Here is a 16,548-nt window from a genome sequence, read left to right on the forward strand (position 1 = left end):
TTCAATGAACAGGTAGGTCAATAAACAGGCAGTTTAATAAACAGGCCATTCAATAACCAGGCAGTTCAATAACCAGGCAGTTTAATATCCAGTTGTTCAATAGCCAGGCAGTTCAATAACCAGGCAGTTCAATAACCAGGCAGTTTAATAACCAGCTGTTCAATAACCAGGCAGTTTAATATCCAGTTGTTCAATAGCCAGGCAGTTCAATAACCAGGCAGTTCAATAACCAGGCAGTTTAATAACCAGCTGTTCAATAACCAGCTGTTCAATAAACAGGCAGTTCAATAACCAGGCAGTTAAATAACCAGCTGTTCAATAAACAGGCAGTTCAATAACCAGGCAGTTCAATAACCAGGCAGTTTAATAACCAGCTGTTCAATAACCAGGCAGTTCAGTAACCAGGCAGTTCAATAACCAGGCAGTTCAATAACCAGGCAGTTTAATAACCAGCTGTTCAATAACCAGCTGTTCAATAACCAGGCAGTTCAATAACCAGGCAGTTAAATAACCAGCTGTTCAATAAACAGGCAGTTCAATAACCAGGCAGTTCAATAACCAGGCAGTTTAATAACCAGGCAGTTCAATAACCAGGCAGTTCAATAACCAGGCAGTTCAACAACCAGGCAGTTCAATAACCAGCCATTCAATAACCAGGTAGTTCAAGAACCAGGCAGTTCAACAACCAGGCAGTTCAACAACCAGGCAGTTCAATAACCAGGCAGTTCAATAATCAGGCAGTTCAACAACCAGGCAGTTCAACAACCAGGCAGTTCAATAACCAGGCAGTTCAATAATCAGGCAGTTCAATAACCAGGCAGTTCAAGAACCAGGCAGTTCAACAACCAGGCAGTTCAATAACCAGGCAGTTCAATAATCAGGCAGTTCAATAATCAGGCAGTTCAACAACCAGGCAGTTCAATAACCAGGCAGTTCAATAATCAGGCAGTTTAACAACCAGGCATTTCAACAACCAGGCAGTTCAATAACCAGGCAGTTAAATAACCAGCTGTTCAATAAACAGGCAGTTCAATAACCAGGCAGTTCAATAAACAGGCAGTTCAACAACCAGGCAGTTCAATAACCAGGCAGTTCAATAACCAGGCAGTTCAACAACCAGGCAGGCGCATTATAGTCCATCTCAACATGACAACTACCAAGAGGAGAAGGTATGATGTCATCCTCTCCCTCAGCTCCTCTTTCCTCCTTCAGTTAATAGACTGGGGGATATTAGGCAACCATAAAAGCCAGTGTTTTTGTTGTGTGTTCTATTGAAATATGTTTTGTCTTTGAAGGATTTGAGAATTATTTTATTGAAAACCTTTAGAGAGAGCCCATGCCATGGGGGGAAAAAATGTATTTATTCTGAGAATTAAATTTGATTTGTTGGTATGTGCTATTAATAGTTTTAAGATTTGATGGTGAGGTACGTGCAAAAAAACAAAACAATTACTGTAATCATAAATATAATTATAAGTCCTTTATTAGACACATAACGTAACAGTAAATTGGGGGTTTGTCAAAGATACTCTTGTGTATGGAATGCCCCTGCTTACATTTACAAACAAAATACAATTAGCTTTGCTATTATATAATTAAAACATACTTAATAACATTTTCTTTTATAAAGTAAGCTACTCTTTTTTTAAATATATTTTTTGATAAAGTGTCATGACAATGAGCTTGTAATTAGCAAATACACTGAACAAAAAAATATAAACGCAACATTTTAATTTTTTTTACTGAGTTACAATTCATATGAGGAAATCAGTCAATTTAAATAAATTCATGAGGTCCCTAATCTATGGATTTCACATGACTGGGAATACACATATGTATCTGTTGGTCACAGATACCTTTAAAAAAAATAGATAAAATGCAATTGTGTTCGTTGTCCATAGCTTATGCCTGCCCCATACCATAACCTGCCCCATACCATAACCTGCCCCATACCATAACCCCACCACCTCCACTCTGTTCACAACGTTCAGCAAACACGACGCCATAAATGGTATCTGTGGTTGTAAGGCCGGTTGGACGCACTGCCAAATTCTCTAAAACGACGTTGGAGGCGGCTTATGGTAGAGAAATTAACATTCAATTCTCTGGCAACAGCTCTGGTGGACATTCCTGCAAGTCAGCATGACAATCGCACGCTCCCTCAAAACTTGAGACATCCGTGGCATTGTGTTCTGTGACAAAACTGCACATTTTAGAGTGGCCTTTTGGTGGATGGACTATCTTGGCACAGGAAAAATGCTCACTAAACAGGGCTGTAAACAAATTTGTGCACTAAAATTTAGAGAAATAAGCTTTTTGTGCACATGTAAAATTTCTGGGATCTTTTACTTCAGCTTATGAAACATACCAACACTTTACATGTTGTGTTTGTATTTTTATTCAGTGTTTGTGCCCTTATAACCTAAATAGAGTATTTATAGATCTATTATATATATATATATATTATTATAGTTATCAACACATCTTGCCAAATCTCAATAATCTATAAAGACAAAACACAAGTGTTGTTTTGGCTCAATATCTAAGGCCGGGATTCAATCCGATCACCGATTTGGACAATGCGTCATTTTAAAGATAATTTTCCGATTAAGCTGACATATGCCACGTTTATGGTGAATGTGATCTCCGTCAACGCACGTGCATAAGCGGACAAAGCGCGATTGGATTCAATCCTGGGCTAAAAGTGGGAGGTTTGTCAAACAGTGACTCCGTGGTGAACACAAACACATGTTGACAGTAGGAAGGAGGGAAGACAGACGTCACAGGCCACACGTTTCATCCTGTGAGATCTTGTTACTTTGACTCCATCAGATGTGTTGTTGCCCTAATCTACACGTTGGACCTGGCAGTGTAGTGCATTGCCAACTATATATAACGTTCAGCAACATTGTAATGTCTGCACATAAACTTTAAAGATGGTCGCCAAAAAAGGCTGACCGCTGCACCATTTCAGTTGTATGTACTGTACCTGTCAAAAGTTTGGACACACCTACTCATTCAAGGGTTTTTCTTTTAAAAAATTACTATTTTCTACAATGTAGAATAATAGTGAAGACATCAAAAACTATGAAATAACACAAATGGAGTCATGTAGTAACCAAAGAAAGTGTTAAACAAATCTAAATATATTTTATTTTTTGAGATTCTTCAAAAGTAGCCACCCTTTGCCTTTGATGACAGCTTTGCACACTCTTGCTTGGGCCAAGAAACATGAGCAATGGACATTAGACCGGTGGAAATCTGTCCTTTCGGCTGATGAGTCCTTTTTTTGGGGGGGGGGGTCTCTTCCCAGTGTCTTTGTGAGATGCAGAGTAGGTGAACGAATGATCTCCGTATGTGTAGTTCCCGCCGTGAAGCATGGAAGAAGAGGTGTGATGTTGTGGGGGTGCTTTGCTGGTGACACTGTATGTGATTTATTTAGAATTCAAGGCACACTTAACCATCTCATCTGTTTTGCGCTTAGTGGGACTATCATTTGTTTTTCAACAGGACAATGACTCAAACACACCTTCGGTCTGTGTAAAGGCTATTTTACCAAGAAGGAGAATGATGGAGTGCTGCATTAGATGACCTGGCCTCCACAATCACCAGACCTCAACCCAAATAAGAGGATTTGGGATGAGTTGGACAGCAGAGTGAAGGAAAAGCAGCCAACAAGTGCTCAGCATATGTCGGAACTACTTCAAGACTGTTGGAACAGCATTCCAGGTGAAGCTGGTTGAGAGAATGCCAAGAATGTGCAAATCTGTCATCAAGGCAAAGGGTGGCTTCTTTAATAAAGAATCTCAAATATATTTTGATTTGTTTAACACTTTTTTTGGTTACTACATGATTCCATATGTGTTATTTCATAGTGTTGAGGTCTTCACCATTATTCTACAATGGAGAAAATAGAAAACATAAAGAAAAACGTTTTAATGAGTAGGTGTGTCCAAACTTTTGACCGGTACTGCATATCTGTATAAAATAGTTTACATATTACTCATAAGTACTAAAGTACACGTTGGTATGAATCACATAATTGGCGAAGACGAAGAAGGATAAAGTGGCTGTGCAAAAGGTAAAGCATATCTATATAGAAATCCTTTAAAACACAGAGACCCTGTATCGTGGTCTGAGTGGAGCATGAAGAAAAGTACAAATTGACAGTTGAGTGAAAAGTTAGGTGGGTGGCATCTAAATGGCACCCTATTCCCTATGCAGTGCACTCCTTTTGACCAGGGCACATAGGGACCTAGTGCACTGCATAGGGAATAGGGTGCCATTTCGGGCAAAGCCTCAGTTATCAATTAAGACAGTGAGTGTTGGTTGTTCATGCGGTCTCTTTCTTCTCCTTCTGGGCAGAACGACGGATCTTCATCTCAGTCAGCTGGATGTAACGGAGAACGTTGGTGTCTGGAATACAAAAGACATTAAAAAAAGGATGCTTTAGAAAAAATAAACATTACATCAACTGATTTATTAATGTTGATTAAAACCCCTGGGTTGTTAAGGGTGAACTTTCGCCAGTTGAGTTATAGGTTTTTAAATCTATCAATCTGGTTGGGGGTTAGCCAAAATGGCTGACATCCAGTTGGACTTGAAGTCACTGTCAAATGAATGCCATGCTCAATTCCATTTTAATGATTGATTGCCTCAACAGAATGTACCTGTCTCGACTGTACCTCCTGGAAAATAAATACGCTTTTTTTTTTCTCGATTCCAAAGAAACAAATCCATTTTTTGGGAAAATGGTGTATCAAATGGAATAATATGTGAAATGAGCATAGGGTTAGCAGACTAGCCAGCCTAACCCTCACCTGCTGGCTGCTGTTTGTGGGACTCCTTGAGGTAGTGAAGGGCCTTGTGGAAGTCTCCTAGGTGATAGTAGGCCACTCCAGAGCGGTACAAAGCCTTGAAGTGGTCCCCTTCCTTACGCAGCACCTTCAGACAATACTCCTTCACACGCTCATAGTTGACCAGCTCCATCTGCAACAGGCACGCTGGGAGGAGAGAGAGGCACAATGGTGTGTAATTCGTGGATGCCAAAGGAAGCCAGCCCCCCCCCCCCCCCCCAAAAGAAAAATTGAGCAATCATGTTTTTTCTTTAACTAGTTGCTCCTACCCTCTACTTTTTTGAACATTTTGTTAAAAATCGCGCAACATTTCAGCGCCCTGCTACTCATGCCAGGAATATAGTACGTTCATATGGTTAGAATGTGTGGATAGGAAACCCTCGGACGTTTTTAAAACTGGTTAAATCACGACTGTGGCTATTACATAACGTGCGTTACATCGGAAAGCGCAGGAAAACCTGATCACAGAAAATGGAAATAAATATCCTTGCGCCACTTCCAGCAATTGTTAACAGTGAGCCGAATTAGATAAGACCGAGCATTCAACTCCCACAGCATCCCCATGTTGTCTAGAGTCTTGTGAATTGAATCATCTTTGATTCTTGGTTGAACCGAAACAGGGGCACCACTTACCTCCGGTCTCCGCCCAGATCATTCCGGAAGAGCTCTCTCGTGAAATTTTTTCCAAGACGACAGCTAATGATTTTTACATCGCCTATGGATGATTTTTATCGCTTATTAACGTTTACTAATACCTAAAGTAGCATTACAAACGTATTTCGAAGTGTTTTGTGAAAGTTTATCGTCTACTTTTTGAATTTTAAAAATGACGTTACGTTGTGAAATCGCTGTTTTTTCGTTTATCACACAGTCTACATATAACGATATCTTGGCTTTATATGGCCCGATTTAATCGAAATAAAGACCCAATAGTGTTTATGGGACATCTAGGAGTGCCAACAAAGAAGATGGTGAAAGGTAATGACTGTTTTCTATTTTATTGTGCGGTTTGTGTAACGCCGAAATGCTAATTATTTTGTTTACGTCCCCTGCTGTGCTTTTGTGTTGTAGTGTATTGGTGCATGCTATCAGATAATAGCTTCTCATGCTGTCGCCGAAAAGCATTTTAAAAATCTGACTTGTTGCCTGGATTCACAACGAGTGTAGCTTTAAATTGATACCCTGTATGTGTATTTTAATGAACTTTTGAGTTTTAACTAATACTATTAGCATTTAGCGTAGTGCATTTGCATTTCCAGAGCTCTAGTTGGGACGCAAGCGTCCCAAGTAGAGGCAAGAGGTTAAACATACAGAATTATGCATTTTATCTGTCTGTGTTTCATAAATGTCCATTAATTCGCAAAAGGCTAAATGTATATCACTGGAGAAAGCATCTGGACAAAACTGGGTCCCTGCTTTATCAGTATGTGTAGTTCATCTATCTGATGCTGTCTGGTCAAAAAGAGTATGACACTGTTGTCGCCCATAGCATTGAATGTAAGGGAAGCCAGCGAGCATATGGCCTCTCTCGATAAATAAAAAAAATTTAAAAAATAGCCAATCAGCATTGAGCTAAACCGTGTGAGCTCAGCTGTGAATGGTCCTGAAGCACCCAAAAAAATGGATCAAGGGAAGCCAGTTTGGATTTGGCTTCACACCAATGACATCACATCAAAAGCCAAACACAATTTACAGAAAACATTTTAATTTCTCTCTGGTGGATAGCGAGCTAGCTAAAATTGGCCCTTTCCTAAATCAGCCATGGATGGCGATAGGGATTTGGACTTGTGGTTTTACTTAATTTTTTGTACTGGCCAATGATTATAACAGTGATTCTGATCCAACCATAAATTAATATGTTGTGTCCCTGGCCTGAGAGGATGGAAGTTCAACATGCTAACTAGCTAGCCTGGTGCATTGTTTCCCATGTTTCCCAAGGAAATTACTCACTGGTAACCCCCAAAGCCAATTCTTCCTTTGGCTGCCTCTCCTTCCAGTTCTCTGCTGCCAATGACTGGAACGAACTGCAAAAATCTCTGAAGCTGGAGACTCTTACCTCCCCCACTAGCTTCAAGCACCAGCTGTCAGAGCAGCTCACAGATCACTGCACCTGTACATAGCTCATCTGTATACAGCCCATCCAATTTTCCACATCCCCATACTATATGTATTTATTTATTTTGCTCCTTTGCACCCCAGTATCTCAACTTGCACATTCATCTTCTGCACATCTACCATTCCAGTGTTTAATTGTTATATTGTAAATACTTTGCCACCATGTCCTATTTATTGCCTTACCTCTCTTATCCTCATTTGCACATAATGTATATAGATATTTCTACTGTATTATTGATTGTATGTTTTGTTTATTCCATGTGTAACTCTGTGTTTGTTGTATGTGTCGAACTGCTTTGCTTTATCTTGGCCAGGTCGCAGTTGCAAATGAGAACTTGTTCTCAACTAGCCTACCTGGTTAAATAATGGTGTTCTCAACTAGCCTACCTGGTTAAATAATGGTGTTCTCAAATAGCCTACCTGGTTAAATAATGGTGTTCTCAACTAGCCTACCTGGTTAAATAAAGGTGTTCTCAACTGGCCTACCTGGTTAAATAATGGTGTTCTCAACTGGCCTACCTGGTTAAATAATGGTGTTCTCAACTAGCCTACCTGGTTAAATAATGGTGTTCTCAACTAGCCTACCTGGTTAAATAATGGTGTTCTCAAGTAGCCTACCTGGTTAAATAAAGGTGTTCTCAACTGGCCTACCTGGTTAAATAATGGTGTTCTCAACTAGCCTACCTGGTTAAATAAAGGTGTTCTCAACTAGCCTACCTGGTTAAATAAGGGTGTTCTCAACTAGCCTACCTGGTTAAATAAGGGTGTTCTCAACTAGCCTACCTGGTTAAATAATGGTGTTCTCAACTAGCCTACCTGGTTAAATAATGGTGTTCTCAACTGGCCTACCTGGTTAAATAATGGTGTTCTCAACTAGCCTACCTGGTTAAATAAAGGTGTTCTCAACTAGCCTACCTGGTTAAATAAGGGTGTTCTCAACTAGCCTACCTGGTTAAATAAGGGTGTTCTCAACTAGCCTACCTGGTTAAATAATGGTGTTCTCAACTAGCCTACCTGGTTAAATAATGGTGTTCTCAACTAGCCTACCTGGTTAAATAAAGGTGTTCTCAACTGGCCTACCTGGTTAAATAATGGTGTTCTCAACTGGCCTACCTGGTTAAATAATGGTGTTCTCAACTGGCCTACCTGGTTAAATAATGGTGTTCTCAACTAGCCTACCTGGTTAAATAATGGTGTTCTCAAGTAGCCTACCTGGTTAAATAAAGGTGTTCTCAACTGGCCTACCTGGTTAAATAATGGTGTTCTCAACTAGCCTACCTGGTTAAATAAAGGTGTTCTCAACTAGCCTACCTGGTTAAATAAGGGTGTTCTCAACTAGCCTACCTGGTTAAATAAGGGTGTTCTCAACTAGCCTACCTGGTTAAATAATGGTGTTCTCAACTAGCCTACCTGGTTAAATAATGGTGTTCTCAACTAGCCTACCTGGTTAAAAAATGGTGTTCTCAACTAGCCTACCTGGTTAAATAAAGGTGTTCTCAACTAGCCTACCTGGTTAAATAATGGTGTTCTCAACTAGCCTACCTGGTTAAATAATGGTGTTCTCAACTAGCCTACCTGGTTAAATAATGGTGTTCTCAACTGGCCTACCTGGTTAAATAATGGTGTTCTCAACTAGCCTACCTGGTTAAATAATGGTGTTCTCAACTAGCCTACCTGGTTAAATAAAGGTGTTCTCAACTAGCCTACCTGGTTAAATAAAGGTGTTCTCAACTAGCCTACCTGGTTAAATAAAGGTGTTCTCAACTGGCCTACCTGGTTAAATAATGGTGTTCTCAACTAGCCTACCTGGTTAAATAATGGTGTTCTCAACTGGCCTACCTGGTTAAATAATGGTGTTCTCAACTAGCCTACCTGGTTAAATAATGGTGTTCTCAACTAGCCTACCTGGTTAAATAAAGGTGTTCTCAACTAGCTTACCTGGTTAAATAAAGGTGTTCTCAACTAGCCTACCTGGTTAAATAAAGGTGTTCTCAACTAGCCTACCTGGTTAAATAAAGGTGTTCTCAACTGGCCTACCTGGTTAAATAATGGTGTTCTCAACTAGCCTACCTGGTTAAATAATGGTGTTCTCAACTTGCCTACCTGGTTAAATAATGGTGTTCTCAACTAGCCTACCTGGTTAAATAATGGTGTTCTCAACTGGCCTACCTGGTTAAATAATGGTGTTCTCAACTAGCCTACCTGGTTAAATAAAGGTGTTCTCAACTAGCCTACCTGGTTAAATAAAGGTGTTCTCAACTAGCCTACCTGGTTAAATAAAGGTGTTCTCAACTAGCCTACCTGGTTAAATAATGGTGTTCTCAACTAGCCTACCTGGTTAAATAAAGGTGTTCTCAACTAGCCTACCTGGTTAAATAAAGGTGTTCTCAACTAGCCTACCTGGTTAAATAATGGTGTTCTCAACTAGCCTACCTGGTTAAATAAATGTGTTCTCAACTAGCCTACCTGGTTAAATAAAGGTGTTCTCAACTAGCCTACCTGGTTAAATAAAGGTGTTCTCAACTAGCCTACCTGGTTAAATAAAGGTGTTCTCAACTAGCCTACCTGGTTAAATAAAGGTGTTCTCAACTAGCCTACCTGGTTAAATAAAGGTGTTCTCAACTAGCCTACCTGGTTAAATAAAGGTGTTCTCAACTAGCCTACCTGGTTAAATAAAGGTGTTCTCAACTAGCCTACCTGATTAAATAAAGGTGTTCTCAACTAGCCTACCTGGTTAAATAAAGGTGTTCTCAACTAGCCTACCTGGTTAAATAATGGTGTTCTCAACTAGCCTACCTGGTTAAATAATGGTGTTCTCAACTAGCCTACCTGGTTAAATAAAGGTGTTCTCAACTAGCCTACCTGGTTAAATAATGGTGTTCTCAACTAGCCTACCTGGTTAAATAAAGGTTAAATAAATACATCACAACTAAAAGGGTGTCCTGGTGACAGAGTCATAGACCGTTTAGGAAACATTTAAGAGGAGGCTGGCATTGGTGTTTCTCTACGAGTAGGGTGAGTCAACATGTGTTTTCTACTTGCACCTACACACACACACACACACACACACACACACACACATACACACACACACACACATACACACACACACACACACACACACACACACACACACACACATACACACACACACACACACACACACACACACACACACATACACACACACACACACACACACACACACACACACACACACACACACACACACATACACAGAAATGAGTAACATGGACAGCCACATCATATTTAGCTTATGTTGATTGGACTAAATAGTTTTTTTGGTTGTCACTGTATTAGACGAAGCAGAGGTGATTTGATGATGTTGAAATGGTGCTGGAATAGTGGAGGCAGTTCCTGTTTTATTTGTGACTTCCTGTAACTTTCCATGGTTCTAAATCAATAGTTGTTTTAGTGGTTCATGCTGTAGATCATGTAATGAACTGTCTGTTACTGCACATGCAATATAATATGCCTTGTGGACTTCACTGTAACTCTCCATGGTTCTAAATCAATAGTTGGTTTCGTGATTTCCGAAAGCATTTAACTTCCTAGACAACGCTGTAGGTCATGTAAGATGTTTGGTGGGCTTTATGGTAGAGGGGCCAGACGGAAGCCACTTCTCAGTAAAAAGGTACATGACAGCCCGCCTGGAGTTTTTCCAAAAGGCACCTGAAGACTCTCAGACCTTGAGAAACAAGATTCTCTGTGATGAAACCAAGATTGAACTCTTTGGCCTGAATGCCAAGCGTCACGTCTGGAGGAAACCTGGCACCATCCCTACAGTGAAGCATGGTGGTGGCAGCATCATGCTGTGGGGATGTTTTTCAGAGGCAGGGACTGGGAGACTAGTCAGGATCGAGGAAAATATTAACGGAGCAAAGTGCAGAGAGATCCTTGATGAAAACCTGCTCCAGAGTGCTCCGTTTTAAAAAAAAAATTTTTTTTTAAATAAATTAGCAAAAAAATCTAAAAACCTGTTTTCTCAATATCATTATGGGGTTTTGTGTGTAGATTGATGACGGGGAAAAACAATGTAATCAATTTTAGAATAAGGCTGTAAAAGTAACAACATGTGGAAGAAGTCAAAGGGTCTGAACACTTTGTTTGTCACAGTGGCAAGGCATATGAACTAACAGGTTATAGAGCAGACAACGCAATTATCACAACACACAGGTTGTAATGTGCCATTTTTTCCCGGGCTTGACTTCCCCGGGGATTTTCACCCACCCACCACTACAGAATTAGTAAAACAATTCATTTTGAATTTGGCGAAACAGAAATTAGATGTGAACGGCTACAGACAGTATAAAAGTAAATGTCAATCTGTCAATCTTCATTCCTAAATTTGACAGCAGGTTTAGTACAATTCTAAGCACAGGAAATGGCAGGTGACTGGTGAATATCAGGTGCATATTCAGAGATTATTTTCTCAGCCACGTTTAAACGTTAGAATAAGCCTACAATTAATCATGGCGGGATGGACAATGGACATAATGATGGTGGTTATCATGATGATGAAGATGATGATGATGGTGATGATATAGGGCAATAATAAACCATTAGATCTGCAGTCTGTAATATGTGGGGCGATATCGAACCCCCATGTCCTTATATAAGACAATAGAACAATTACGTAACGATGATCACATACCTGCCAGACTGTTGTAACACTCCAGCTCGGCGTTCTCCATGGCACCTTTCTGCTCGTCCGTCAGGCTGTCTGATTTGGTCATAGTAGGCAGCACCGAGGAAGGAGACTTAGAGCTGGCTTCAGGGTCTCCCAGCACCCGGCACAACCCCTTCATCTCTAATAAAGCACGGTGGTACTTGCCAATCGCTTCCCGGTACTTCTTATCCTTGTAACACTGTGTGCCTTGCGTCTTGAAGTCGATGGCGCGCTTCACAACGTCCGCGGGTTCGGACCGTTCAGAATTAGGCGGTTTGACAGCGGAGCTGGCGTGCTGGTGCTGCCGACCGCCGTGTTGCTGGTATCGGGCATCCCTGGGTCGGTTACCGGGAGGCTGAGCACACTGTTGCAGCTTCGGGGTACCACTGATGTTGAGGCCGCCCGTTACCGTGACACCATCCACTCTAGAGATGCCATCATACCCAGTCTGGTTTACACTCATCTTCTCGATAATAAATTAGACTACTTATTCGACGCGCTTTACACTCAAATGATAGCCAAGTCGACACAACGTCTGTCTGGTTATTCTAGGGGAAATATATAGATTCAGTCCTGCATCGTGCCCGGTTGTCTTCACTGTTTTCGTGCATCCCCTGTTTTCTACTTGTGGCGCAAAGTGGTCTGGCGCTAGGCAACACTGGTGCCAGCCTGTGACACCTCGCGCGCACGTTACAGCCTGTATATTTTATTTTCCAGTCTTCTGGTGACGGTGGAATCGGCCGTGCGTGCATCCGACTCTCCTTTTCCTTATATAATCATGATTCTAGAATCTCTGCCATGGATTTCTTTCGACAAAAGCCTGATGCGTGGCGCATCTCGCTTCTTCTGTAGCCTGTAGCCTACCTCAAAAAGAAGAACCGCAGCAACTAGATAATGAATGCCGATAACAAGCTATGCCTCGCGTTTGTGTGTTCAGCAACCTGTTCCCTATAATAAAATAAAAATAAAAAAGTCAGATATATTGCGCTCATATGTGCGCAGAGGCAGTGTAGATTTGTGGTGCGCGCTCCGTGGTCCCATGGGTACCATGATGTCATCCCGAACAGTCACTTAGGGCAGCCCCCCCCCCCCCCCGGGTTTAGAAGGCAGTTGTTAACAGTGTTACTATCATTGCAGGCTGATGGTCAATCTACTGCGATAGAGGCAGATATCTATCCAGGACATGGTCATACGGGTTTCTGTTGTATTATTATTTAGTCTAGGCTACTATTCAGATTCAGCACACCACACCCATGTGGACATTGCAGTGCAAAAATAAATATCCCTACATAGACACTGACCACTTGAAGTGCAGCTGTTAGGGTGCGTCTAGAAGTTCTGCCACTTGGGCGGAATGAATCCCAGATGAGATGTAAATGTCAGTCAGTCACTGACCCCTTGAGGTCCGCATTCTGCCTTGTAATTAAAGGCTATAGGCCATATGGTGTTCAGACATACCCTTTCATTCCAGGGCTTTTCAACAATATCCCATTAACTGCACGACTCGGATAAGCCTATAACAGTGACGGTCGGGGCCGTTTCAGATGAGGGAGGACGATACATATATATATTTTTTTTTAATATTTTTTTATGAGCATGGCTTTATTTCTACTTCATTATATTGGATGACTGTCATTCATATTCCATTCACCAGGTTCAATTTGACATCGACAGGTTTAGGCTACTACATTATAGTCAAATTGTCTCTATACCCATCATGAGGTTGCTTCAACCTAGCCTATGAATGAAAGTTTACAACGTAGGTGCACACAGATCGAGAGACATTTGAGTAATCAAGATGACAGACATTGACACACATTCAATACCGCCTTGCACAACCTTGCCTGCATATAGCTGATCTGGGATGTATGTTTATCCTTATTTTGTTCTGTTTGCTTCCGTTTAAGAAACATTTTTCAACAGAATCGGTTGAATGAATACACCCCTGTCTCCTCCCCTCTCTCTCTGTCTCTCTACCCTTCTCTCTCTCTCTGTCTCCCCCCTCTCTCTCTCTCTGTGTCTCCCCCTCTCTCTCTGTCCCCCTATCTCTCTGTCTCTCCCCCCTCTCTCTCTCTCTCTGTCTGCCCCCCTCTCTCTCTGTCTCTCCCCCCTCTCTCTCTCTCTGTCTCTCTCTCTCTCTCTCTCTCTTAATTTTTGAAGAAATGTATTTGTTCAAAACTGTTCAAATATTCTCTTTCTCTCTCTTTGAGTCAACTACTCGCCACATTTTATGCACTGCAGTGCTAGCTAGCTGTAGCTTATGCTTTCAGTACTAGATTCATTCTCTGATCCTTTGGTACTATCACACTACTTTACGGTAAATAATGCAAGTAAATTCTAATTCTAAACTAATTTCTCTGAACAGGGGAGAAAAACATCACCAGATTCACAGAGAATATCTTACATAGTATGAAGAAGCGATACTCCAAACCACATCTTTAAACTACAGAGAATGCCTTTATTTATTTTATTTAACCTAGGGAATCACATTCAGATTAAACATCTCTTTTACAAGAGAGCCCTGTACACATTACAATAAAAACAGGATATTAAAACATACACATGTGTTTCAAACAATATAATTCCGCACAATAAACAAAAATAAACATTTAATAAAACCAATCACATTCAACTACATAGAGGTCCTCAGTCAATAATGTAAACTGCCTGAGTGGCACCAGCACATCTAAGTGCAGTGAACTCTGCATATTGGTAAACAAATTAGGGGCAAAAAAACCTAAATGCTGATTTTCCCAAATCTGTGGAGACTGAAGGGATCTCTAATGTTATCCATTCCTGTGAACGGGTTTGGTAGCTTATGATTCTTATCATTATTAATTATGTTATATATGAAGGGAGTTTCTGTCAGATTGCTTTGTAAATAAATCAAAGAGAATGCAGCTATCTTCTTACAGACAGAGAGGTCAATCCCACATTTCATACAGACTACAATGAGTCCTAAAATTGTCCCCTGTGATAAAACGTATTGCTGAATGGTAGACTGCAGCCAAGGGTTTTGAAACAGAGGTTGGCCGTGTGTATGGCAACAATATCACTGTAACGATCTGGGTGTCGTGGGTGTGAAGTCAGGCGCAGGAAACAGAGAGTTAAATATAGTGTGCTCTTTTAATGCACACACGGTGAACAACGGCCACCCCACTAAACAAAACAAATGCCCCAAACGCGGGGACGAAAACAGTCCAGCAAAATGCACGAACAGAAACAAACACGTTCGTCTCCAACATACACAAATGTTACAATAATTAATCCCGCACAAAGAAACAGGCCTTAGTATTAAAGCCCAACTAATAACCACAAACTCATAACATGTGTTACCAATAAACACACAAGGAGGGGGAGGAAAGAATCAGTGGAAGCTAGTAGGCCGGCGACAACTACCGCCGAGCGCCACCCGAACGGGAAGGGGAGCCACCTTCGGTCGATGTCGTGACAATCACCAAAATCCAATACAGGGTTGTTTGAACAATCATTCTCCCATTTTTAATACTAAGGCATGATTTATTTCGATATATAAAAAAAACTATCTTGGATCTTAGCTTCTTAGTCAGATTTTTTATATGCGTTACGAAGGACAACTTGTCATCAATCCAGACACCCAGGTACTTATGTGCTCAGTCCCCTCCTGTCCTGCCTGTTCACCCACGACTGCATGGCCAGGCACGACTCCAACACCATCATTCAGTTTGCTGACGACACCACAGTGGTAGGCCTGATCACCGACAACAACGAGACAGCCTATAGGGAGGAGGTCAGAGACCTGGCCGGGTGGTGCCAGAATAACAACCTATCCCTCAACGTAACCAAGACTAAGGAGATGATTGTGGACTACAGGAAAAGGAGCACCGAGCACGTCCCCATTCTCATCGACGGGGCTGTAGTGGAGCAGGTTGAGAGCTTCAAATTCCTTGGTGTCCACATCAACAACAAACTAGATTGGTCCAAACACACCAAGACAGTGAAGAGGGCACGACAAAGCCTATTCCCCCTCAGGAAACTAAAAAGATTTGGCATGGGTCCTGAGATCCTCAAAAGGTTCTACAGCTGCAACATCGAGAAGATCCTGACCGGTTGCATCACTGCCTGGTACGACAATTGCTCGGCCTCTGACCGCAAGGCACTTCAGAGGGTAGTGCGTACGGCCCAGTACATCACTGGGGCAAAGCTACCTGCCATCCAGGACCTCTACACCAGGCGGTGTCAGAGGAAGGCCCTAAAAATTGTCAAAGACCCCAGCCACCCCAGTCATAGACTGTTCTCTCTACTACCGCATGCCAAGCGGTACCGGAGTGCCAAGTCTAGGACAAAAAGGCTTCTCAACTGTTTTTACCCACAAGCCATAAGACTCCTGATGTCACGCCCTGACCTGAGAGAGCCGTTTTATTTCTCATTTTTGGTCATGTCAGGGTGTGATGTGGGGTGGGCATTCTATGTTTGGTTTTCTATGTTTCTTTATTTCTATGTTTTGGCCGGGTATGGTTCTCAATCAGCTGTCTATCGTTGTCTCTGATTGGGAATCATACTTAGGCAGCCCTTTTTCCCTTCTTTCAGTGTGGGTAGTTATCTTTGCTAGTGGCTCTAAAGCCCTGTAAGTGGCACGGTTGTTTTTAGTTTAGTTGGTGACATTTACTAAAATAAAAGGAAAATGTACGTTGACCACGCTGCACCTTGGTCTCCTTCCGACAACGACTGTGATACCTGAACAGGTAACCAAATGGTTACCCGGACTATTTGCATTGTGTGCCACCCCCCAACCCCTCTTTTACGCTGCTGCTACTCTCTGTTCATCATATATGTATAGTCACTTTAACGATACCTACATGTACATACTACCTCAATAAGCCTGACTAACCGGTGTCTGTATATTGC

The 16,548-nt window shown here is 41.6% G+C and overlaps 1 protein-coding gene across 1 annotated transcript; it reads right to left on the reverse strand.

Moving 5' to 3' along the window:
• Positions 1–1,019: 1,019 nt before the first annotated feature.
• Positions 1,020–12,652, reverse strand: LOC115118527 (tetratricopeptide repeat protein 9A-like). Its single transcript, XM_029647165.2, has 3 exons — positions 11,647–12,652; positions 4,821–5,003; positions 1,020–4,416 (listed from the first exon to the last, which is right to left on the reverse strand). Exons 1-3 carry the CDS (start codon positions 12,122–12,124, stop codon positions 4,334–4,336), a joined length of 744 nt encoding a protein of 247 aa, XP_029503025.1. The 5' UTR covers positions 12,125–12,652; the 3' UTR covers positions 1,020–4,333.
• Positions 12,653–16,548: the final 3,896 nt, after the last annotated feature.

Source organism: Oncorhynchus nerka, linkage group LG12, assembly GCF_034236695.1.
Source record: "Oncorhynchus nerka isolate Pitt River linkage group LG12, Oner_Uvic_2.0, whole genome shotgun sequence".
Lineage (NCBI taxonomy): Eukaryota > Metazoa > Chordata > Actinopteri > Salmoniformes > Salmonidae > Oncorhynchus > Oncorhynchus nerka.